Consider the following 27434-nt stretch of genomic DNA (forward strand, 5'->3'; position numbering starts at 1 on the left):
ACAAACAAAAATTGACTTGCAGACCCATCCACTACATATAATACACTACAACTATACTGAACATGTTTCATATGTATAACAAGAATATGAGTATGGTTCTCGCATCCACAATGAAAAGAATGATTTACGGAATCATACAGCACAAAAGAATAAAGAATAAATATGAGTACAATTCACAGAATCGTATGATGCAAAATAAAATAAGTATGGTTAACACAACCATATGATACCAGTGAAAAATAAGTATGCTTTACACAACCATATACCACAAAGTTAATTAGGTATTATTCATACAACCATGATATACAGTTAAAATTAAATATGGTTAAAATATGTGTACATTGCACAATGTAATGGTCCTTATCCAGGAATTGAGAATTTACGTCATAATTCCGCGTCCTTCTCCAGAATTATACGTCTGTATTCAACAGTTCAACAATTCCCGTCATAAAACATACACTGACTGAAATGGCTTCACTGCCACGATATGGACAATAGCCTCATCATCCTGGTTCTTCTAGTCGATCTATCCATACAGACAGACAGCCCTATGGCTGTAGTTGAAAGTAAGAGTGTTGACACTCCCTGACAAGATTCAAATGATCACTGTGTTGCATAGAACAGTAAACCTCCTATAAATACAGGAGATAAAAATTGCACAGAATTAAGGATAAAGTACCAGTGCACATCGTGCTATACAAGATGCAGTCACACAAAACAAAATAAATGAACCACTCTAGGTAATGCTGTATGTGTCTACGAAGTTAATTAACCAAATTGTTTTCTTGCCTTATTCCATGACGATGGAATCCTATAGATTTATGGATGAAAACTCAAGGTCACTACCTGAAATATGAATAAAATGATTTTTGCTCAAAGAATGTCATTTCTTGCATGCATGTACATTCACTAACAAGGATGACTTTCACTTTGGGTAAAAGAAAACCCTAATGATTTGGATGTAAAAGAGAACCCTAATGATTTGGATGTAAAAGAGAACCCTAATGATTTAGATGTAAAAGAGAACCCTAATGATTTGGATGTAAAAGAGAACCCTAATGATTTGGATGTAAAAGATCAAGCTCACCTTAATTTTGTTATGGTTGTTGTTATGTGGGGTTAACACCATTTTTCAGTACATGATAGGCTATGCATGGTGGCTGGTATTAATGGTGGAGGAAGAACCCGGGGAGAACCACCGACCCACGAGAAGCTACTGGCAAGCTTTCTCACATACCCACATTGGAGAACGCTTTAGACCACTCAGGGCCACTAAATTTGCTATGGTACTTTGATTCTAGTTTTGGAGGTCTTGCACTAACAGCATGAAAGAGGCCTGTTGATTTTGGGGGTCAGAAGATGAAATATCATGATGACTTTACTGAAAGAAAAACTTTTGTTTGCTTACAATAGCACTAGTTCTGCATCACAGACCGGGATGACATGCTTTAGGTGTATAATTCTTTGAATTTTAAAATGATGTGTATAATAGTTAGATATTGCAGGGACAAGGGGACAGTTTGTATACATTAAAATGATGTTTATAAGAGTTAGATATTGGAGGGACAAGGGGACAGTTTGTATACATTAAAATTATGTGTATAACAGTTAGATATTGAAGGGACAAGGGGACAGTTTGTATACATTAAAATGATGTGTATAATACATGTAGTTAGATATTGCAGGGACAAGGGGACATTTTGTATACATTAAAATGATGTGTATTACAGTTAGATATTGCAGGGACAAGGGGACATTTTGTATACATTAAAATGATGCGTATTACAATTAGATATTGCAGGGACGAGGGGACATTTTGTATACATTAAAATGATGTGTATTGCAATTAGATATTGCAGGGACAAGGGGACAGTTTGTACATGTATTATAATCACCCTTTTTATTTAATTCATTTAAAGCGATAGAAACACTTTAAGAAGTTGTTTATTTTTGGACATATTTTATGATTTAATTTATGACATTAGATTGAACCTGTACTATCATATACTATTGCCATTGAAAATATTATGTTGCCATTGAAAATATTACAATTTATTGATATATAAAAAACACAGTTTTAGCACTAAGGTCCCCATGCAGTACAATCTTCATAGTACAAGCTATTCCTTTGAAACTTGATATCTAAAGCTATTCCTGTGCCAACATCTATCAGTATAAAGTGTTGAAATATCAGATGGGGGTATTCAATCAGTTTTAGAGGTTTAAACATTGCTATGATTGTTGCAGGGAAAAGTGTGTAACATCCTTAGTCAACCAATGAGTGAAAGGTCTGCAGCACCTGCCTTGTATGAACATCCCAAAAATGAGTCTCTGAGATGGATGGAGGGAGAGAGAAACCATGCACAGTCATGTGATGATGACAACCCTTTGGATTTTGAAACAAATAATAAATTAGGCCTTACTTTTCAGGACATGGTAAGCATCAGGCATCAGCAGACATACCGTGGCTCAAGCAAATCAGATCATGACATATCTAAATGCATAAGTGTAAAGAAAGAGATATAATTTGTTGAAGTGAGTAGATTTTTTTTATTTTATGCCAGCCATCTGGTGGAGTATGTTATACAGTGTCGATCTGTTGATACCTGCATGCACATCCATCTGTCTATTCCCTATTAAATTTACGCATTATAACTTGAGTTCTCCTGCATCATCCATTATCAGATTTTATAACTTGCACTTTTGGCAGGAATGAAGATTGTCAGTAAGATCAAATGTCAGGGTCACTATGGCCAAAAGGTTATTTTGACATCAGACCGAGCTGAAAACATTTTTGATGACTTGGATTTTGTTATAAGATAACACCTGTTAATTGTGGATGCATTATACTTGGTTTTAGGAGGAAGCCTTTGGATTTGGGGATCAAAAAGGCAAAGGTAAAGGTTACTGTGACTGAAAGAAGAAATGTAATTTCCACTAAGTAGCAATAGTTCTTAGTCAGTAACATGACCTAAGGTAGTTTGATGGAAACCTCTAGATTTGGGGGTCAAATTTTAAGGTCACTACCTGAAATATGAATAAAATGACTTTTGCAGAAGAATTTCATTTTTGACCATGTACATTCACCAACAGTATGGTTGACTTGCAATTTGGGTAAAATAGAAGCCAATTGATTTGCAGCAGACGTTCGAGATCACTTTAACTGAATGAAGGTGTATAGTTTTTGCTCTAGACCATGTACATTGACTGAAGTTTTTGGAGGTCTTGCCCTGCATCACAGACCAGGAGCAATGTTTGCAAATGGTTTGCTCTTGGTATAAGGAGGAAAGCGCTTGATTTTGGTATCAACTATTTAGGACAGATAGTAATGGTCTGAAGTCAGAAAAAAATGATTATTTATTGATCAGTGACCGGGACTGAACTTGATTGATGCAATATCCTATAGATTTGGGTCTCAGAGCTTAAGATCACTCTGCCTGAAAATGAAAAACTAGTTTCTTTGAAAAAATTAATTATTTATGTTTTATACAGCCTTAAAAAATCCTTGAATTTGAGTGGTTGCATTGAAAACTCCTTGAATTTTGAAACATTTGATAGACCTTAAATTTTCTTACCAACTTCTGCAGAAAGCTCAGTTTCCGCAAGAAAATACGAACCTTGAAAATTTTTGGAAAAAAAAACTTTTGGAAGTTCTTGAAACATTTATAAAAATTTCTTCAGAAACAACTTGTTTGTGCAGTACAAATCATGTTTTTTGACCATGTAATTTGATAAGTGTTTGTGAATGACTTGTACTTTTGTTAAGAAACAAGTCTATTGATTTGAGGGTCAAAGTGACTAGCTGGAAAAATTGTTTTTGCATATGAAATTTATTTCAGGGTCATATACCATGACTAAATATTATGGAGGGCTTGCACTTGCTACACGGAGGAGGCATGTTAATTTTGAGTTTAAAGGTCAAGGTCATTGTGCTGCAAATAAAAATCAGTTTCGCACTATTTCTTGTTCTAGAGTTTGTTCCTTGGTGTAACCTTTTAGAGGCTTGCACTTTGGGTAGTAAAAATACCTATGTTTTTGGGGTGTATAAGTGGTCCTGGTAAGTCAGATGAGGAAATAATTTTTTTTTTCACAGCATGTTGACTGCATATTTTGATTGAAGATCAAGGTCATTGAGACCCAATGGTAAAAAATCTCCAGAGTTTATCAAGCTTTACTATTGTCTGTACAGAGGACTTTTAAGTACAGATTGGTGTGTATTGTTCACTGTACTCTAGTTAAAAATCAATCTAACATCCACAGTCTGAGGGACAGAAATCCTGGGGACATCTCTAGTTGTTAATTTGTTACTAGCCTTGGTTGATATGTGTATTTCTCTAAGATTATATCCACTAGAGCTGGCTGTTGCTAGACAGACTGCATCATAATAAATTGTTTTTGATAAGATGTGTATCATGATAGTATTGCATAAATAAACAGAAAAATATACGAGTGAGTTCGAAACAAGCATCATTTGTATCACTGAATACATTCGTTATATGATGTTCTAAAATTTTGGAATGAATGAAAACTTGTTTTCCTTTGCTTACTTTATCTTAAATGTGTGATAACCACTGGTCAGTTACACGAACCTGATGTAAAAGCACAACATCATATTCCACCCATCACATAATAATAGTTGGACAGGATATTCTACCCATCACCTAACAAACATTGGGCAGAATACTTGTATTTAAGACCCCAAGACCTAAATTATTTTGTTGTTTCTGAGTGTGCATTTATGTAAATGTACTTGACAGTTTTCAGTTGCTGATGTTGTCAGCTCTTGACAAAAATAGAAACGTCATTGAGACTCTAAGAAGTAAACCCAGCATGTTCTGATGTCATCTTCCTGCCACAATATATGTCTGTATTGAGTATGATTACCCAAGGACAAGTTGATGACATGTGTTTGTTAATGTTTTGTTTTGGTTGGAATTCACGATCCCTTAATATGTTTTGTGTAAAATTGAATGGTTGAAGAATATAAATTGTGCTTTCTCCTTCAGATAAGTTCCCTGATCACATTAACATTATGATGTAAGATTGCTGTCTCCTGAATCCAGCCGTACTAAAATTTTGTCTTTCTGTCTGATATAGACAAAGGGCAATAACTCTGCTCATTACTTCCCTATGCCACCACCAGGTTTTGTTTCTGTAGTCAACTTTGTATGAAACCTTGGCATCAGTCCATGTCATTATAAGTGAAAATTTTTAGCCATCCATCCTGGAGTTTGGAATTATTGTGAGTGGGTATCATGTCACTACAGGTTGTATACATTACTTATCCTTTTTTTCTCTAGGTTTTGGGTGAATTTGTCACATTCTGTGGACTTAGTCTATTTCAATGAACATATGTTTTCACTCGTGGTTTAGCATGACACTATTTTCACTTACTCCTTTCAAAACTGGTGTTGTATTAGCAACTTCTTAGACAAATTGTTAATTTGATTTTTTTTCTTCTTGTGTCATTTCAGTATAAGATGTTGAATAATTTTATAAAATCCAATAAATTTAAAACACTCGTGGGTCTAGTATAATATGTACAAAATTTGTGTTATCTCTTCCCTGTGTGGTCAAAAGGAGTTTGGATTGTAGTTTTACAAAAGCAGTCAGAGGGAGAAATAAAAAAGTCTAAAAAAGAAACGATGTTTCACAAACTGCCACAGAACAGTTGCATCATCTTTTGTGCCACCAGGTGTGATATATACAGGTGTGCAAGCCAAACCACAACAGGATGATACACACAGTGAGTGTGATGATCCTCTTAAAAGACAGTCTGTCTCAGATCAAACCATGGAATGAACTGAGGTTAGTTTCAAGGCTGCAGTGGAAGAAATATACAGGGTGTTGTCTGCTTTAGAATGCCATACAACCCCACCAATACCTACTGCCATGCATGTCTATAAAATTAAGTGTCAGAAGATCTTGACGAGGAGGAAATTAACAAACATATGTCTGAAAGAATTTGTGACCCAGGAAATGCTAAGACTTTCTTTTCAGAAAGCCAAATACCCGTGACATTTTCGTCATGCTGGTACAAAATCCACTCTGATGCATTCCGCACTGACCTCCTGGCTCTAGGTAAATAATTTTGCGGCAGTTCACATCTTTGCTGCTGCTTTATAAAGTTGATAAGAACATATTCCATGTCATTTAGATACTGTTTTGACATTTCAACACAACTTGGATGCTAGATTTGATTTCACTGGCAATTTTCAAGCTTAAGGAAAAATTGGGCAATGACTACCTGGAACACAACAGCCCGAATTGCTCGGGTTATTAACAGGGCAACTCACAACTCAATGGCCAATGTACTGACTGCCTTAGTGAATCTTGACTTTCTCTGATGTGATGCATGTTTGCGCACCATGTTGCCAAGCCAAATCATACTCTATCATTATGGATGATCTCAATGAGTTCACCTTAACTTTTGGGAGAAAAAATTAAAGATGTTCAGAGGCAGGCAGCTCAGGACCTGCCCCTTCAACTAGTCATCCATGTCTCTGTTGCTTTAGGACCTATCAGCACCTCCTGCAATGGAAGGATGTTCTGTGAAAAGGGATCTTTTCCAGAGAATGTCCAGAGAAAAGGGATCTTTTCGGTCACATGTTCAGTTCAGTTCCCAACCTAATGTTAGGTGACAACAACCTAAACAGCTTAAGAGGCAACCTTATTAGGGAAGCAAGATAACACATTTCTCCGCCTCCAAGCCTCCTAATGTTAGATGCTGACCTGCTAACCCCACTGTCTGCAGGCAGCACACTGGTGGGCATCTGACTTTTGAAATTCCAGTCTCAGTGGATAACCCTATGTCCTCAAAATGAATGGATGATCCAGGTGATTTTGGAGGTGCTTTGGATTTCATTTATGCAATCTCCTGTTTCCTCTACTCCCCTTCTCACGGACATACCATCAGATCAAGTGAAGGTCAGTTTTATGCAGCTGGAGACACAGTTGCTCATTGACAAAAGTATGAAGATTGTGCAAAAACCACATTTTCAGGGGTTTTATTCCAGGTTTTTCTTATCCAGAAGATGAACGGCAAGTAGAGACCAATCATAGACCTGAGTCACTTCAACCAATACATTATTGTCACCAGAATTCAAGATCGAGACAGTGAGATCGATTCATCTGTCCATCAGAAGGAATGAGTATGCCATCAATCTTGATTTGACAGATGCATATTTTTACATTCCTATTTACCCAGAGTCACAGAAATGTCTCTGTTTTGCTTACCGCAATATAGTTTGAGTTTCAAGTCCTACCCTTTGGCATTAACATTAGCCCATGGGCTTTTACCAAAATCATGAATTGCATTGTTTCCTTGTTTTGGTCAACTTCATCTACAGCAACAGCAACATACTTGGATTACATGCTTCAGAACATATCTTAAGTTCTCTTCTCCTCTAGGACAGAAATAGTTTCTTATCACTTTTGAATCATCTGGGTTTTCTCATGAACTGAGAGAAGTTTGATCTTCATTCATCCCAGTGTTTTGTACATCTGCATATGGATTTTCTTACCAACCTCAGTTTAGTATGGCTTCTTTGCATTCAGATTGTTGAACTTATCGAGACTGTTTTTAACAAGACTTGGATTTCAGTGAGAGAGAATTCTTGCAGTTCTTCAGACTATTCAGTGTGGCATCAGACTTGATCCTGCTCTGCCTTCTTTTTATGTGCCCCTTACAGATGAACTTACTGGCCCAGTGGCACCTCTTTTCAAATCCCCTCAATAAAAAGGTCTTCATTGCACATGAGGTAGGACGATTCCTATGTCAGTGTTGCAGCATTAATTGGCTCATGACAGGCATCGCTGTTGACAGCCAGGGAATCAGCTTCTCCACATAGATCTTCTGAAAATGATGGCTTTCATCAACACCTTAAAGCTCTGGAAGGATCAGGAAAAACAGTCCTAATTGTATTTGACCGCTCTGTAGTGGTGACCTACCTCAAATGATGGCACCAAATCACCCAACCTGTGTGTTCTGATTGGCAGTTTCTACAGTGGTGCAGCCAATTCCATATCAGTGTACAAATCAGGCACATTCCTGGCAGACTGAGTGTCCTGGCTGACACTCTACCCAGAAAGGGTCAAATCATTCATGCAGAATTGTCTATCAGTCAGATTTTCTTATAATTTGTGCACTTTGGGGGAGTCTGATTATCCAACTTTTTGTGACAAGGTGGGATCACAAGTTGCCCACCTTTGTCTCTCCAGTTCCAGACCCAGAAGCTTGGGTTGTAGACACACTGCCTATCATTTGGGACAGGGTTGTGCCTTTGCCTACCCTTGCACAGTCCTGGTACCAGATATAATCCAGAAGCTGTGGGGTCAGAACTGCAATATGATTCTGATAGCCCCTTTCAGGTGGGACAAGTCCTAGGTGACCTATCTGCTTGATCAAACAATAGATCTACCCAAGAAGATTCCAGGGATACCAAATCTTCTCAAACAACCACGGTTGTGGGTGTTATATCCCTACCTGGTCAATCTTCTTTATGCTTGGTGCTTTTCTGGAGAGCCTTGCAAGAGAAAGAATTTAAATCTTTAATTTTAGAGAGAATTTCATGAATAAGAAAGTCCTCCACTCTGAAGTCCTATTAGGTAAAGTGGTGGGTTTCCTGGGATTGGTGCAGAGTCAATAACATCATCCCTTTGAGTGTCTCATATCAGACACACTCCAGCATCATGGTAGATGTGATATCAGTCAGAATAAAGATTTATCAAATATTTTAGTCCGTTTTGATCTGAATCAACAAAAATCACTCACCTGTTTCCAAAATGGAATGTATTATAGATTTTAACCTGGATCAATTTAGCTTGCACTTCATTGAAGCAACTTTTTCTCCCAGTGAAAGCTGGGAAGCAGGATATCACCCCATAAGCCACATTTTTGTGGATGAAGTGGGTTATACACTCAGTGTACTCTGCTGTCTGAAAAGATCAGAGTTACCTCTTGAAGATTTCAGTCCATGAAAACAGCAATCTCTGCAAGCCTCACTTTCGTTTCAATCTGAGACGTAATAGAAGCTGTTGGCTGATATGAAGAGTCAACCTTCTCACTGAGATTTAGCCTCACAGAGACAAACTTTGAATCTGGTGGGTTGCCCAAATAAATAACTACCAGACTTAATTAAATGTCAACACAGCCTATTATCTTTGCTGGATTTGCCAGGGAAAATTAATATGTAAGAAGATTTCAGTAATCATCTTCATAACCAGATGTAGGGGTCAAATGTCACGAGACCCTAGGCATTATCTCTTGTAAGGTTTGGAGAATGGGTTATCGTTTGCTTAGGGATTCTAGTTTTTATCATCCCAAATAGGATTCCCGAGGTACAGGTCAGATGATCAGCATTCCCCCATCCTATTACCTATCTCCTACCTTTAATGTAATTGTATTTAAATTTATTAGTAAATTATGTTTCTTTGAGAATACTTACCAAATCACATTACTTATAAACCTTTCCTTCACCCTGCTGCTTGAGGATCCTTTCTGGTATATTGCTCAGCTTAAAAAGTGGTGACACCTGGTGATGGCAAGGGGATTAATGGGCAAGAGTTAATGCCCTTTGTCTTCATGATATAGAAAAAAGTAGGTAACAGACTTATATGTTAATGTTAATGTGAACAGGTATTCTTGGAGAAATATAACTTACTTGAAACTGCTTTCTTCGCTGAATTTCTTTGTTGTATATATCTAAGGTGTCCATATGCTTTCATTTCAATGGGGTTGGTGCTGCCATTTATTTAAGCAGAATATAGTATGTACTTTACAAGAGTAGATCTGTAATCAGTTTATAATATGGAGTGTGCATGCAATGCACATTCTCAGATGGAACAGATATCTTTCAGGATATACTTTGTGTTATTTTTTTTTTAAAGTACTTACAAGAGTTAATAATTGGCTTCTCATGACATTAAAATTCTTTGAATTTTAAAATGGTGTGTGTAAACATTCATTAGATATTCCAGATACAAGGAGACAGTTAGTATACATATTGTAAATGGTCATATTGTTTCCTTCATTCATGCAGTGAAATATTCATAGTACAATCTATTCCTTTGAAACTAAAGCTATTTCCATGCAAAATACCTATCACTATAAAGTGTTGAACTATCAGATGTGAGGATTGGATCAGATCAGTTTTAATGGTTTGAAATTTGCTGTGATTGTTGCAGGGAAAAGTGTGTCAAAAATCTACAACATTTGCCTTGCATAAACAGCTCAATAATGAGTCTCTGAGACGTATCAAGGGAGATGGAAACCAGGTTTCTGCACAGCCATGTGATGATGACAACCCTTTAGATTCTGAAACAAAAAATAAATTGGGCCAAACTGTTCAGGACATGGTAAGTATTAGGCCTCAGCAGACGTACCTTGGCTTGAGCAAATCAGTTCATAGTATATGTAAATGCATACATGTCAAGAAAGAGATAAAATTTATTAATTTTTATAAAATCTATTTTTCTATGCCAGCTATAAGGTGGAGCATGTTATGCTATGATGTGGAATTGAAATATTTGCCCATATCTATATGCATCTCCATCTGTCAGTTCCTTATTAAATTTGTGCATAATAACTTGACTTCATCTGGTACCAAATTTTTTAACTTTCATTGCTCGCAATTTTGGAGTCAAAAGATCCAACACCAAGGTCACGATGAATGAAAGTGGACAGATTGTTTCCAGATGACAAGGTTAGTTTGACTTAAGACATGGATACAACCTTGTTGATGACTTGTAGTTGTTATAAGAAAAGTCCTATTACTGGTGGATCTCTTCGACTTTAATTAAGGAGGAAGCCAACGGATCTGGGGTTGAAAAGATTAAATGGTAATGGTTACTGTGACTCGAGTAATTTCCACATGATAACTTGAGTTCTTCAATAATGTGGACTAATAGATTATGATGGAATCCTATTAAAAGATTTGTGGATAAAAATTCAAAATCAGTGCATGAAATATGAATAAAATGATTTTTTCACTTGAATTTCATTTCTTGTGCATGTAGATTCACTACTTTTATTTTGGTTAATAGAGAAGCCTATTGATTTGACGATAAAAGGTCAAGATCGCCTTAACTGAATGAGACAGAATTTTGCTCTGGGCCATGTACTTTGGCTGAAGTTTTGGAGGTCTTTCACTTCCAGCATGTAGAAGTCTGTTGATTTTGGGGTCAGAAGATGAAATGTCATGATCACTTTACAGAAAGAAAAATGGTTGTTTGCTTACAGTAGCAAATAGTACTGCATTACAGACATTTTTTGTGGAGGACTTGGTTTTGGTCTAAAATTCTTTGAATTTTAAAATTACAAGGAGACAGTTTGTATACATGTTGTTAATGGTCTTGTTTACAGTGTATCCCCCAGGGGTGTAAAACTGAGGGTTAAAAAAAACCTTTGCTGTCAGAACTGGGGGTCAATTAAAAAATGTTGGGGTCAAAAATGTACTGACAAATTTTCATCTGACTCATACTTTTTCAGCTTGCAATAGGATTCTGCAACTTGCACAACATTCTCTCTTGCTCTCCACATACAAATAAATCAACATGCACAATTTACAAGCAAATGCATTGTCCATTCAGAGAATAAAGTTATTAGTTCATTTTTCTTTTAAAGTCATACTTTTAACAGTCTCCTTATAATCCTTTTGAAGCAATATTATAGACCAACATATTGCATACAAGCCAATACAAAAAGCCTAATAAATTTTTTAAGCAAATGGCAGTTAATTTACTGCCTGCCATAAAATGGGTACTATCATCAGTTTTATTGTACTTTGTCCTAGAATAAATTTATCCAAAAATCAAGGAGGCTAATGGTTCATCTTCTTTCTAATAAGTTACACTTGAACTTTAAGATCTTTCTTTTATTGCAGCAAAGTTAAAAAAACCAACAAAATCTGCAATGACCCCCTGACTTTGTAATCCAAATAATGCATTTGTCTCGGCAAGTTTACTGATTTCTTTGTTGTGAAAGAATGTATTGGGGTTTAATGTGCTCTCCAGACATCTTGTGGCGAATGAGGGCATTTTTAAAAAAATTCTTAAACCCTATCACGAAAAGATTATTCACTTTTGCAGTCTTCGCAATCATGCAATCAGAAGTCACACCGGTAATGCTAATAGATGTGCTGTATTCCAGTCAAGGGAATTATTTTCTCCATTTTTCATTAAAGTTAGATCCACAGTTACTCTTTTCTGTTCTGCATCTTTCACTTTCTTCACTAATGATTCTTAGTGCACGACATTTTAATCTAGTGATCACTTTCTAGTGCAACAAGCATTGAGGTTAAACATCCAGTGACATCTTGCTATATGGGGAAGCTACTCTGTCATAACCTTGCCTATGCTAGTCTGGTTCCTTGTTTTGTGTGTTTCTGCTGTACGAATAGAGGAGTGCAACGCAGGGAGCAAACAAGGTGGGGAAGCAGTCAGTGCCTATTCTCAAAGTATACACGATGCCATCCGTCGTCCAATGCATTGGATATTAAATAAATCCTGATCGCATTATGCATTATGCAAATCCTTTGCATCAAAAAAATGCACAGCGACAAAATGTGTGCGTCAGTTTTCTCCAGCGTGCATCCCAGACACACAAATGTATGTAAAAGAAAACACTGTGTTTATTTCATTAATAGGGTTAGAGAGACATTAAGACTTAATTTTTGGAAATATTTAAAACTTATTTTACAATAATAGATTGAGTCTGTAACATCATACACTTTTGCCTTAGTAAATATTGCAGTTGATTGCATGGATGATGTCAAACCAATTCATAGCAATATTGTCCTCTGCAGTAAAATCTTTAGAGAACAAGGTACTCCTTTGACACTTGAGATCTAAAGTTATTCTTGTGCCAAAACCTATCACAAGACAGTGTTGAAGTATCAGATGTATGGATCAAATTAGTTTCTGAGTTCTGAATTTTACTATGTTTGTTGCAGGGAAAAGTGTGTAACAGCCTTAGTGAACCAGTGAGTGAAAGGCCTGCAACATCTGGCTTTTATGACCAGTCCAGTTACGAGTCTCTGAGACATATGGAGGGAGAGGGAAACAAGGGTCATGATTCGTGTGATGATGGCCGCCTTTTGGATTCTGTAGCAAAAAATAAATTAGGCCATACTGCTCAGGACATGGTAAGCATCAGAAAATGTACTTTGCCTTAAAATGATCAGATCATAACATATCTAAATGCATAAGTGTCAAGAAAGAGATAACATTTGTTGGAGTGTATTGATTTTGGTTTTCAGTTCATGTCATCAGATGGAGTGTGTGATGCTATGTCAGGCTGTTGATATTGGCCTATGTTTGTTTGCACATTCATCTGTTTCCTGTTAAATATGTGCACAATAAATTGTACTCTCCTGCATCATCCAGGTACCTAATTTTGTGGCTTGCATTTTGTCTGTTGATATTTGAATGAAAAAGGTCAGTTGTCACAGTCACTGTGATTGAAAAAAGGAAAATGGTTCCCATGTATTAAGGTTAGTTTGACATTAAACTTGTATAAAATATTGTTAATTTGGATTTTGTTGTAGGATATAACCTATTTTCTTGTGGATGCCTTACACTTTGAATAAGGAAGAAAAATATGGAAATGGTCAAAAGTAAAGGTTACTGTGACTGAAAGAAGAAAATTAAGTGCCACACAATAACCTCAGCTCTTCTTCAGTAACATGGACTTATTTAGTATTATAAAAGTCTATAGATTTTGGAATCAAAACTCAGGCTCAGCAACTGAATTATATTTATAAAATGTTTTTTGCACAAGAATTTCATTTCTTGACCATTTACATTGACATGTAACAAGCTGCAGATGAATGAAGATAAAACTGAGGCCATCCTGATCACAACACAAAGATTTTCTCATTCACATCCTTTACCTCAGATAATAAATATCAGCAACACCACCATTAAATTCACACAATCAGTATGAAACCTAGGTGTTACTCTGGACAGTACTCTCACATTGCACCAACATGTCCTGAACATATGCAAGGCTGCATATCTTGAGCTGAGACGCATCAGCTCAATTCGCAGATATCTTTCAGCTTATGCCACTAGAACACTTGTGTGTTCCTTAGTACTTTCAAGACTGGACTATTGTAACCCAATTCTGTCTGGTTCATCTCAATATCTGCTCCAGAAACTTCAAAAAGTTCAAAAGACAGCTGCTCTCTGATCATACTTAGAGTACCATGATCAGAGCACACCTCCCTGCTGCTCTGTACCCTACACTAGCTATCCATTCAATCCAGAATCAAACACAAAATTTGTTCTCTGTGCTACGTTTCACTGTCAGACTCTAGTCAAACATACCTATCCGACCTCACCCATGTGTACACACCAGCAAGATACTTACACTCCTCTTCTGATAATCGTATACTCATTATTCCCACTATGAAAACAAAGTTATATGGACAGTGTTCTTTTGCATACCAGGGCCCAGCAACGTGGAATGAATTGCCCACTGAACGTAGACACAAAGACACAGTGATCCCATTCAAGAGTGCTCTCCAAACTCACTTATTTCGACTGCAAGAACAAACTTAAAGACCTAATATTGTTTCCTACCTTAATATTCTCAGTATGTTGTTTTATGTTTTCTAATTTCATGGTGTTTTTTTAATAATCATATCATTATATATTTTTTATCTTATAGGTGTTGTCTAATGTTGTAAAGTGCTTAGAGCTTCTAAAGATTAGGTGCTATACAAAGTCTTCATTATTATTATTATTATTATTTCCTAAAATTTATAGATGACTTGCACTTTGAGTAAAGTGGCTTGGGCATCAACCTTGGATGCATGAGGTCATGGGTTCAAACCCCAGACAAGTCATACCAAAGACTTTTAAGAAACAGCGGCCTCATTTGGCACTCAACATTATGAAGTTAGTGTTTGGACTGGTATACCTGGTGTCAAGATAATGCGATTGGGTGGGACACGATGCTACATATCTGCAGTGCTAGACATCACTATAAACTACCATACTGCAGATGTCATAGTGATATGACTAAAATTGTTAAAGCCATTTAAAAAATCCAAGAAAAACACAAACACAAACTTTGGATAAAATAGAATCCTATTGATTTGTGGGTAAAAGGTCAAAGGTTAACTGAAAGAAAGAGAATTTGTTTTGCATTATAACCTTTTTTCTTGACTATTTATTTTGACCATCCTTATTGGAGGTCTTGCACATCGAGCATGTAGGAAGCCTGTTCGTTTTCGGGTCAAAAGATAAAATGTCATAATCACTGTGACTGAAAACAGAACAGTTGTTTCCTTTACAATAGTAACAGTTGTACATCACAGACTTGGAACAACACAGCTTGCTCCTGGGGTAAGGAGGCAAACACGTGACTTTGGCATTGAACAGTCAAACATTAAGGACAAATATGGTTAGTGTGACTGAAATAAGAGAAATGATTTCTGTACGGTAGAGTTATTGATCAGTGACCTAGATTAATCTTGGTTGATGCAATATCCTACAGATTTTAGACATAGAAATTAAGGTCACTCTGTCTGAAAAAAGAAGAATTTATTTCTGTGCAAAAAATTTAATTTTTCATGTTTTTAAAACCCTAACATTCTTGAATTTGTGGTGTTGCTTTGAAAAAACTTAAAATTGTTAGTCCTTGAATTTTCTGACCAACTCCTTCAATTTTTCACAAAACTAATTGAATTTATCTCAGAGAATGAAATATTCACTGTTGAAATTCAGATTTGTAAAAAGTATTTATTGGCCAAAATTAATGAATGGATAAAAACATAAGCTGGAATCAAATTGGATGGGTTGATTGATACATGAAACTTGTAATTGCCAGTTGCATTAGTGGAAATATACTCCTTGAAAAGTTAACACTTGCACTTACTACATGGTGGAGCCATGTTTATTTTTGGGATAAAGGTCAGGATCATTGTGATGTAAAGGAAAGTCAGTTTGCACAGGAAGTTCCTTGACCTAACATTGTGGAGGCTTGCACTTTGGGTAGTAAAAATGGATTTTTGGGGGGGTATAAATGTTAATGGTGATGGTAAGTCTGTTAAGGTAATAATAGTTTTTGTGCAGCATGTTGAGACCCAATTGTCAAAAAATCTCCATAGTCTGCAAGGAGGACTATTAAGTATAGGATGGTGTGTGTTATGTGCTATTCAATTTACTGTACTCTGTAGTCTGCAAGGAGGACTATTAAGTATAGGATGGTGTGTGTGATGTGCTATTCAGTTCACTGTACTCTGTAGTCTGCAAGGAGGACTATTAAATATAGGATGGTGTGTGTGATGTGCTGTTCAATTCACTGTACTCCATAGTCTGCAAGGAGGACTATTAAATATAGGATGGTGTGTGATGTGCTATTCAATTCACTGTACTCCATAGTCTGCAAGGAGGACTATTAAGTATAGGATGGTGTGTGTGATGTGCTATTCAATTCACTGTACTCCATAGTCTGCAAGGAGGACTATTAAATATAGGATGGTGTGTGATGTGCTATTCAATTCACTGTACTCCATAGTCTGCAAGGAGGACTATTAAGTATAGGATGGTGTGTGTGATGTGCTATTCAATTCACTGTACTCCATAGTCTGCAAGGAGGACTATTAAATATAGGATGGTGTGTGTGATGTGCTATTCAATTCACTGTACTCTGTTGTCTGCTAGGAAGACTATTAAGTAGGATGGTGTGTGTGATGTGCTATTCAATTCACTGTACTCCGTAGTCTGCAAGGAGGACTATTAAATATAGGATGGTGTGTGTGATGTGCTATTCAATTCACTGTACTCCATAGTCTGCAAGGAGGACTATTAAGTATAGGATGGTGTGTGTGATGTGCTATTCAATTCACTGTACTCCATAGTCTGCAAGGAGGGCTATTAAATATAGGATGGTGTGTGTGATGTGCTATTCAGTTCACTGTACTCCATAGTCTGCAAGGAGGACTATTAAGTATAGGATGGTGTGTGTGATGTGCTATTCAGTTCACTGTACTCTGTAGTCTGCAAGGAGGACTATTAAATATAGGATGGTGTGTGTGATGTGCTGTTCAATTCACTGTACTCCATAGTCTGCAAGGAGGACTATTAAATATAGGATGGTGTGTGATGTGCTATTCAATTCACTGTACTCCATAGTCTGCAAGGAGGACTATTAAGTATAGGATGGTGTGTGTGATGTGCTATTCAATTCACTGTACTCCATAGTCTGCAAGGAGGACTATTAAATATAGGATGGTGTGATGTGCTATTCAATTCACTGTACTCCATAGTCTGCAAGGAGGACTATTAAGTATAGGATGGTGTGTGTGATGTGCTATTCAATTCACTGTACTCCATAGTCTGCAAGGAGGACTATTAAATATAGGATGGTGTGTGTGATGTGCTATTCAATTCACTGTACTCTGTTGTCTGCTAGGAAGACTATTAAGTAGGATGGTGTGTGTTATGTGCTATTCAATTCACTGTACTCCGTAGTCTGCAAGGAGGACTATTAAATATAGGATGGTGTGTGTGATGTGCTATTCAATTCACTGTACTCCATAGTCTGCAAGGAGGACTATTAAGTGTAGGATGGTGTGTGTGATGTGCTATTCAATTCACTGTACTCCATAGTCTGCAAGGAGGACTATTAAATATAGGATGGTGTGTGATGTGCTATTCAATTCACTGTACTCCATAGTCTGCAAGAAGGACTATTAAGTATAGGATGGTGTGTGTGATGTGCTATTCAATTCACTGTACTCCGTAGTCTGCAAGGAGGACTATTAAGTATAGGATGGTGTGTGTGATGTGCTATTCAGTTCACTGTACTCTGTAGTCTGCAAGGAGGACTATTAAGTATAGGATGGTGTGTGTGATGTGCTATTCAATTCACTGTACTCCGTAGTCTGCAAGGAGGACTATTAAATATAGGATGGTGTGTGTGATGTGCTATTCAATTTACTGTACTCCATAGTCTGCAAGGAGGACTATTAAGTATAGGATGGTGTGTGTGATGTGCTATTCAATTCACTGTACTCCATAGTCTGCAAGGAGGACTATTAAGTATAGGATGGTGTGTGATGTGCTATTCAATTCACTGTACTCCGTAGTCTGCAAGGAGGACTATTAAATATAGGATGGTGTGTGATGTGCTATTCAATTCACTGTACTCCATAGTCTGAAAGGAGGACTATTAAATATAGGATGGTTTGTGTGATGTGCTATTCAATTCACTGTACTCCATAGTCTGCAAGGAGGACTATTAAGTATAGGATGGTGTGTGTGATGTGCTATTCAATTCACTGTACTCCATAGTCTGCAAGGAGGACTATTAAGTATAGGATGGTGTGTGTGATGTGCTATTCAATTCACTGTACTCCGTAGTCTGCAAGGAGGACTATTAAGTATAGGATGGTGTGTGTGATGTGCTATTCAGTTCACTGTACTCTGTAGTCTGCAAGGAGGACCATTAAATATAGGATGGTGTGTGTGATGTGCTATTCAATTCACTGTACTCCATAGTCTGCAAGGAGGACTATTAAATATAGGATGGTGTGTGTGATGTGCTATTCAATTCACTGTACTCCATAGTCTGCAAGGAGGACTATTAAGTATAGGATGGTGTGTGATGTGCTATTCAATTCACTGTACTCCATAGTCTGCAAGGAGGACTATTAAGTATAGGATGGTGTGTATGATGTGCTATTCAATTCAGTGTACTCTAGTTCAAATGTGCAATTCACTGTATTCTAGTTCAGAATAAAACTAACATCACACAGTCCTGATGGTATAAAATCTTGGGCACATCTCTAGTTGTTAATTTGTTACTAGCCTTGGTTGATATGTGTATTTCTCCAAGAATATATCCACTAGAGCTGGCTGTTGCTAGACATGCTGCATCATAATAAATTACTTTTGATAAGATGTGTATCATGATAGTATTGCATAAATAAACAGAAAAATATACGAGTGAGTTCGAAACAAGCATCATTTTGTATCACTGAATACATTCGTTATATGATATCCTAAACAAATTGGATTTAATGAAAACAACTTGATTTCTTTTGCTTTCTTTATTTTAAATGTGTACTAAACACTAATCAGTTACACTAACATGATGTTAAAGCAGATTGATTATCATATTCTACCCATCACCTAACAAATGTTGGGCAGGGTACTTGCATTTAAGATCCCAAAACCTAAATTATTTTGTTGTTTCTGAGTGTGCATTTATGTAATTTATGTAAATGCACTTCACTATATTGTGTTCCGCTGCCAACACCTTCACATAATTGCAATGCCAGTAGCTGGTACAGGAAAGTAACATTTCCATTGGTCAGAATGTTACCACATGATCAAAACGAATCTCGTTCATTTCTGTATGAACTGTAAGGAGAACTACTTTTCCACTTCTATAAATAGAGTCACGTGTACAGCATAAGATAAACACTGCCATTTAAGGCAGACATTAAGTAAGCATTAAAAAAACAACAACATTCTAACAAACAAACAAAAAATAATTGAAAAAATTTGGCTTCCATTGGTTGAAGGACTGGTATTATGATGACCTTATTGCGATCAAGCTGGACATCCCAAGTGCTATAAATAGCTACGTAACAGAAAAACCACAAACATGTATTACTACGCTCAATTAAGATTTCTGTTTTTTAATGATGCAAACAAAATAACATAACAAATAATTAAAATTTCAATTATAAGAGTTTAACATTGTTTTTTCTGAGTTCATCGTGGTATAAACTGTCAGTTGCCGACTCACACGGCAAATAATGCCCGAAGGGCGTTATTTGCCATGTGAGTCGACAACTGACAGTTTATACCACGATGAACTCAGAAAAAACAACGTTAAACTCTTAATTTAATGCCAACACCTGTCACTATAATGTGTTCCTCTGCCAACACTTGTCACTATAAGGTGTCCCTCTGCCAACACCTGCCACTATAAGGTATTCAAAGATCAGATTTGCAGATTGCATCAGTTTTAGTTGTTTAAATGTTGCTATAATTGTTGCAGGGAACAGAGGACACTGGCAGAGGACAGTTGCTGTCTGATAATGTCAAGAACTGGACATTTTCCAGTCATGTTCCTGAGAGAGATGAGGTGATACCAGAGGCAAAAGTTTGTAACTTTTACATCGTTGAAGAAAATGTCAGCAAGAAAAATTTAGTTGAGATAGGAGATCACATAAGTATGAGAGGGAAGAAACTATTCAGTTTGTTTCCTTTGTATAGACATCATGCAATTGTAGTGGATGTTAAAATGCATTCTAGCGAAAAACTAGAGTTAACATTGATTCATTGTAAGAAAAAGAATGGACAGATGCAAGTTGTAAAAACAGCTGACGTTTATGACATACATTCACATGAGATATGCCGCATCCGGTATAGCTGTCAGACATATAACCCTGAGAAAGTTATAAAAAATGCTGAAACTTTATTATTGAAGTTTGAAAAAGGAAATTTAAAAAAATACTGTTGGCTTTTTTATAACTGTGAACATTTAGCAACATTTTGTGTAGTTGGAGTGGAAAAGAGTTTTCAAAGCGACAGATTCCTTTCACTACTGAAATATTTTTCTAAGTGACTTGATAGTTATCATCAGGGTTCTTCAATCTTAACCCTTTACCTCATAGAGTGTATGGCTTTTTAGCCAGTTGAAGTACATGAACTAAAGTTACATAGCGCAGTGTGCTATAAATAGAACACCTGTTACCCATTTGACTCCATACACATAGGCCTGCCTGTTAAATGTTAAGCAGTGTAGTGTATGTTACGTTTAACATCAATTTTTAACCATTTTACACTTTTGGTACACATCTATTATGTATAGAAAGATTTAAGAGTAAAGTCTGATTGTTATAGCTGTATAATTATTTTTCATGGGAGAATTTGTTATGTGCTTTAAAATCTTGGGAGAACTCATTCACTGTCAAGCCAGTGAAGCCGGGTGACCAACCATAGCTGTTATTTCTCATACTCGAAATTTACAAGTACTTTGCCTCTATTTACATGTCTAGATCATCTAAATTTGATTATTTATAAAACCCAATTGTTGCTGACATCAATATCAGAGCCTTTACTTAAGTTTTTTAAGCTTTCATAATAGTGATTCTAATCATGTACACTCAAGAAAGTACTGAACGAAATCCACAGCTTCCGTTTTGGAGAGTGGAGAATACGACCCAGTTACTTTAAATAACAGATTTTGACCACATCTTAAACAGTACCACATGATCTGACATAATGGTCTTTCACGTCAATGAATGTAGTATCAAATTGGGTTTTTTCCCTGAAGGTGGTACTATGAAAACCCACTCAAAATGGCTGATGTTTACAGCAGGAATCAAAAAGTGCTTCCATGCAAATTGGGTAGAGGTGTCCAAAGGCACTTCCATGAGAATGAAGTGGAGGCATCCAAAGGTGCTTACTTGAGGTAAAGGGTTAAATTCATAATCTATGAAGAAACACTGAAGAAATGGCAGAAAAGATTAATAGTGAACACAATATTTAAAAATGCAAAACTGAGTGCCTCAACACAGGCTGATCAGTTTATCCTAGATAAACTCTGAAAGTGAGAAGTCACCTGATATTAATGAAGTACCAAGTACCCAGACAGTTTGAAAAGTGACAACAGCCCTTGCCCAAAGGCAGTATGTTGCTACAAACCAATACTGTACAGAATCATGAAACCTGAATTACATATACATTACAACAAATGGATGAGAAAATCCAAGATAATACAGGTGTGCCAGAAATTTATGATCAACAGACCCGACTCAGCAGTATCAAGAACCAACAAAAATAGAGACTGATCCCAGGGTTATAGTTGGGTCATCAATTTTGAAGCATTTCAAACCAAACGGTTTCGAAAAAGTTTGGATTTCCAGACTATTGATGGAGCAAAAATGAAGGACTTTCACAATGATTTAATGGCTAACTTTAGTGTTATTGGCAAAAGCATTGATGTTAAAATATGAATATGTAATTGTAAAAGATATACAATACTGTCAGATGAATTTATGTGTTAAGTCAGTGATCCACCTTTGCCCCTATATAGGCTACCAAATTTCATTGTGGACTGGTGTGACAAATTTGAAGATGAACCAGAAAAGGTGTTTTAGAATTCCAGATGAAGTAATACTAATGCGTACCTTAAATCTGTTCCCAATGACCAAAGGGATACAGGAAATGAGTAAAACAGTCACATGTCAGATGTCTTACACCAGTTCTGGGAAAGAGTGTTTGTTTTCACTAAAGTCATGGTAGGATGGCCAAATAGGACTGAGTAGATTGTTATATAGTGATAATATGAGTTAAGAAGTTTTACAAAATGAAAGCTCTGGTGTATGGAAGCAGATGTGACACATGAAGTGTTGATGTGTCCAGGCAAATCAGAATTGTGTAAAAGGTCTTTATTGTTTCTAATTGTCATGATTTAGAAATATTTATGACCGTATTGTTTCTGTCATGTAAGGTAGGCTTTGTGGGAATCTACAGTCATGCATGTGTAAATGGTGTTACTTAACTAAACAGAGAAAATAGAAAATATGGACTCATTTTGTTTTAGAAAAAATTAAAGATGAACCCAATTAACATATTATTGCAGTCAGTTGAGTTGTCCTGTCCACCTTGTCATTCTTTTCATGTTTGTAAACTGAGATTATTGTTATACAAATAGAAGTTTTATAATGGAGTAGCAAAATGCAGTAGTGTTAACTACAGTGTGACCCCTCAATAACACGGGAACCATAGAACCCAACTGTGTTATAAGCAACCAGGTCAGTTAGCTGAAGAAAATGATGCATGTACCCTCAAAAATGTGTGGGGTTTGTGGGGTAGGTAATAAATGTGGGCGGTAAAATACATGCTTCATTGGCACAGTTACCATCTTAAAACGTTGCATATTAAATAGGAAATACACGTGTAGTAAAAACAGATAAAGCATATATAATATTTTACTTTATTTAGAGAACCATGGATTGGTACATATATGTGTATACTGTTTATATATACATGTCTTATATATAGCATGAATGGAGTATCAACACTGTATTCACCCACGAATCTCATCACATACGTTAAATCCACAATACAAGTAATTCTATTGAAAAAATCCACACAGACTTAAAATATTCAGTAATTTTTTCACAGGTCATATAGGTCTGAATTCAGTGGATAAATATAGCACAATCACGTAACCAGTGATGAAGCACATTTACTTTTCAGTACGTCCCAAGTCAGCAAAAGTTAGTTTGCGTTTTAAGCTGCTGTTGGTAGCATTCATAAGCACAAACTTTTTCCCTGCAAGAGACTTTCATGGCACAGTTAACGTGTTTCACTCACATTGGAAATGGAACAATCCATCAGATTCTATTCCTTTTATGTAAGTTTGGTACTGGCTTCCTTTGAAGAAAAGTTCTTTGTTTTTATTGAAGATTGTAGTCGGCTTTCTTTGATGAAATATGCATGTGCTATTGAAGTCACCGCTAAAGGCCAGCTTTAGAGAACCATACAAATGCCTGTTTCTTATTGTGGCGGCAACATCAAATAATTGTATTGCATTATTGAGACTGATTTTTTTCCCTTTGCTTAGTACGTTTTTATAACAGTCAGTGCTTCAAAGGTAATGTTTTCTTTGAAATTTCAGTAAACTATTTATCTTGGTACATTTTTAAAAAAGGAATTGGCTGTCGTTTGGTCGATCGTAGTTACAGTTCCTCCCTACCTATTGAATAAACCAACAAGTAAGATTTTATTTTTTTACATTTGTGGTTGCGGAGTGATGCTGCCTTCCATTCAGTTTACCAAAGGATCAAAGTATGATGTTGTTGTTGTTGTGGGGTTTAATGCCATTTTCAGCACACGATAGGCTATGCATGGCGGCCAGTATTAATGGTGGAGGAAGAACCCAGGAAAACCCCGGGAAGAACCACCAATCCACGAGAAGCTACTGGCAAGCTTTCCCACATACCCACATTGGCCGAATCCTAGACTCGAACCCATGCAGACAGAGGTGAGATGGCAGTGATCCGTAACGGAGAGCGCTTTAGACCACTCGGCCACTCGGGGCCCCTCAACGGATGATAGAGACTCAGTTGTTCTGGTCTGATGACAAGGATTAGTACAGAACATGTGGTTGTTCTGAAGGATTTAATTCTGAATGGAAAGAAGAGGAATTTTACATACCATCCACACACAATGTCAGTATATGTAAATATGTTAATTACTAGCAAGCGGCCGAAAATCTGATGAAAGATTACGAGATAATGCCTTGTCCGGTTGATCTCCGTTACCAGAAATGTCAGCAACAAAAGAAAGCAGATATCACAATATACAGTATTCATGCTTGATGTGAACATAAGCGGATTATGATATAACAATGCACTGTTAAGATGGCTTGTCAATATGGACAGAGAAATTGTTTATGTAACAATAGATAAATTTCAGTCCTTTTGTATCAGGTTTGCACTTTCTTGGGGCCTCTGAATTTCTCCACTCCAAACCAATGGTTGCATATACAAGTTTAAACAGCCAACAATGTCGGCAATAAAAATAATTGCCAGATTTTTTATTTGCCGCCAATTAGGAAAATAAAATCGCAGTTTGCGACCTTGGCGAAGCCCTACGTGTTCATAGAATAAACATTTTACACTTTATTTTGCGTACTTGTATGAGAAAAATGCATACAAATTTTCAGGAGCCACTCCACGATCGTCTTGTATTATTCATGCACGATCTCTTCCCCAAAATGATAATAAACGTTTTATGGGTTTTTTTTGCGTATCTTTCAAAATGTGGAAGAAAAATGCATTTATATAAAATTTATATAAAATAAAATTTTGGGAGTCTCGCAGCGACCGTGTTATATCCGAATTCGCGTCATATCGGAGCGTGCTATAGCGGGGTCACACTGTAGTTACTCTAAGATGCATGTATATAGTACATCCAAGCAACCAGGCTTATATTTTTACCAGGAAAAAAGTTGATCTTAATTTAAGAAATTCTGATACATATAATAATACTAAAGGATGTATGTCTGTACTATAGTTTAAGTAATAACAATTTTGTGGAGCAAAATAAAAATGGGTGCAGGGTACATAGGACCAAAGGGATTTTTAGTGGGGAAGAAGTTAAAATATACAAGTTTGAATGGGCAGGAAACAACAGAAATGCAGCACCAATATTAGATTTCTAACTAGCTATAAGTTGGATATGAGAATTTTGAAAACATCTATATCAGGCCAGTTTTCTGGGATTCAGGAAATTTATGACAAATCTGGCTAAATTGGTCAGCATCATGACAAATATGAGTAACTGGGTCATATTACTGCTGTGTCAGTGCCATTTAGTTATGGTCTTGGGGAAAGGGGGCTGTCTTCATTTAATAATGGTTAGCCAATCTTATTCTGTGCATAAGGAATATGGGTGTGGCATTATGATATAGAACTCGATTACAAGAGAATACTCGGAACAAGATACGAAATGGAAACTTAACAGAGAAACTTAATGAAAGAAGTTACAAGATATAGTCAGAAAAGAAACAAACAGACAAGATGGGGAATTAATAGACAAGATGAATACCTTATGGATATAATGCAGTGATAAATATAGATGGGCAACAAGATCAAGAAACCATGTAGCTAAGCTATAGTGTAGAACTTGGACAGGTGGACAGAACTTTATAATGTGTATATTAGATAATAAACAGTAGTTTGCAAAATGACTTAGTGTTTTCAATACTATATTACTCAACTCCCCTCACCCTCAAGCCAGAAGAAGATATCCCTTCAGTCAAAAGTGGTAGAGAACCCGAAGGTTCAGACAACAAGATCAAATGGGTCAAAATGAACTCAGCTTTGAAGGAAAATATGCACACACAGCTCAAGCTATGACAGTATGACCATTACATCAGTAAGTACTTTCAATAGATTTTCACTGATGTAGATAATATAATTGGTTCATCAGATATAAGCTGGAACAACATGTAACTAATAAAGTACCAGAAAGCTCAACGTCTTTGTGCAACAAGATGCTGAGAAAAAATATATCTATACCATTTTCCAAATCAACAGGATTAGATGGACTGGGCCCAAATCTTGAACCTCGCTTATCTTGTCATGCTTTTCTAAACTTCCTAAAAGTAGAAAAATTATGTTCTATCTATATGTATGGTGTACCGCTCAGGTGGACAAGGTCATTTGAGCGTCCACCTCAAATGCGTGATGTCACAGGTTTGAACCCTGGCCGAGTCATACCAAAGACATAAAGATGATGCTAGCAGTTGCCTTGCTTGGTACTCAGCATTAATAGGTTAGTGTTAGGACTCGTTGGCCTGATATCAGGATGTGACTGGGTGGGACATCATGCTACATGTCTGCAGGATGATGTCCCAGTGCTAGACATCACTATAAACTGCCACACTGCAAACATCAAAAGGATATGACTGAATTTTTTAAAACTGTGTTAAAAATCCAAATCACACACACACAAGTATGTTGCAAAAGATGACCAGGAAATTAACAACCTATCTCCATTTTTCCAAAATTGTCTAACATTTTGAAAAGTATATTGCCAGGTAACTTTATCAGTATCATAGCATAATATTTTACGTGAAGGTTGTGGCTGTGCTTGTGATTTGGATTTTTAATGTAGCTTTAGCAATGTTTCAGTCATATTGCTACAATGTCTGCAATGTGGCAGTTTATAATGATGTCTAGCACTGGGGCATAATGCCACAGATGTGTAGCATGATGTCTCACCCAGTCATATTATCCTGACACCAGGCCGACCAGTCCGAACACTGACCTCTTAATGCTGAATGCCAAGTGAGGCAGCTGTTAATACCATTTTTATAAGTCTTTGATATGACTCGGCCAGGGGATCAAACCCACGACCTCCCGCATCCGAGGCGGTACATGAAGGTAAATCATAGCATGATATTTTACATGAAGGTCAATCAGTCTTTTAGGATTCATATTTAACAAAAATGGCTGAAAGAGATGGGGGATTTTTAGTAGGAATACTCTTCTTAGATTTTATAAAAGCCAATGACTTGGTAAATTACCAAATATTGCTATCTAAGCTAAAATATACAAGCTATCCCCTCAGACAATAAACTGAATTGAATCCTACTTTACAGGTTCCAATTTGTTGTATTGGAAACCTAAATTCAGATCTTTACCCCTTTCTTTGGGTGTGCCACAAGGTTCAACTTTAGGGTCACTATTGCTTCTCATATGTATAAATCATTTACTTTTGCATTCAACCCATGCTCAGCCATATCATGTTGCAGATGTTACTGCAGGGGATAATTCCAAGCAAACCAAATGTTTTTACAGAAATCTAACTTGTATGTAAAGTAACGAACAATATCTTAGAGGCCTGTTGAGTTAGACTGTATTTTTATGGAGCTTTAGAAAACACAATTCAGT

The 27434-nt window shown here is 36.6% G+C and overlaps 1 protein-coding gene across 1 annotated transcript in view; it reads left to right on the plus strand.

The window, feature by feature from the left end:
- Nucleotides 1-25713, plus strand: part of LOC149801150 (uncharacterized) — a 42073-nt gene extending 16360 nt beyond the window's left edge. Inside the window, exons 5-8 of the mRNA XM_089955170.1 lie at nt 2248-2436; nt 10186-10356; nt 12951-13142; nt 20018-25713. Coding sequence (XP_089811296.1) covers nt 2248-2436; nt 10186-10356; nt 12951-13142; nt 20018-20587 — 1122 coding nt within the window. The 3' untranslated portion in view covers nt 20588-25713. The remainder of the gene's footprint in view (nt 1-2247; nt 2437-10185; nt 10357-12950; nt 13143-20017) is intronic.
- The last annotated feature ends 1721 nt before the right edge of the window (nt 25714-27434 follow it).

This window comes from Sinohyriopsis cumingii, chromosome 4, assembly GCF_028554795.1.
Source record: "Sinohyriopsis cumingii isolate HCF-2022 chromosome 4, ASM2855479v2, whole genome shotgun sequence".
In the NCBI taxonomy this organism is placed as follows: Eukaryota; Metazoa; Mollusca; class Bivalvia; order Unionida; family Unionidae; genus Sinohyriopsis; species Sinohyriopsis cumingii.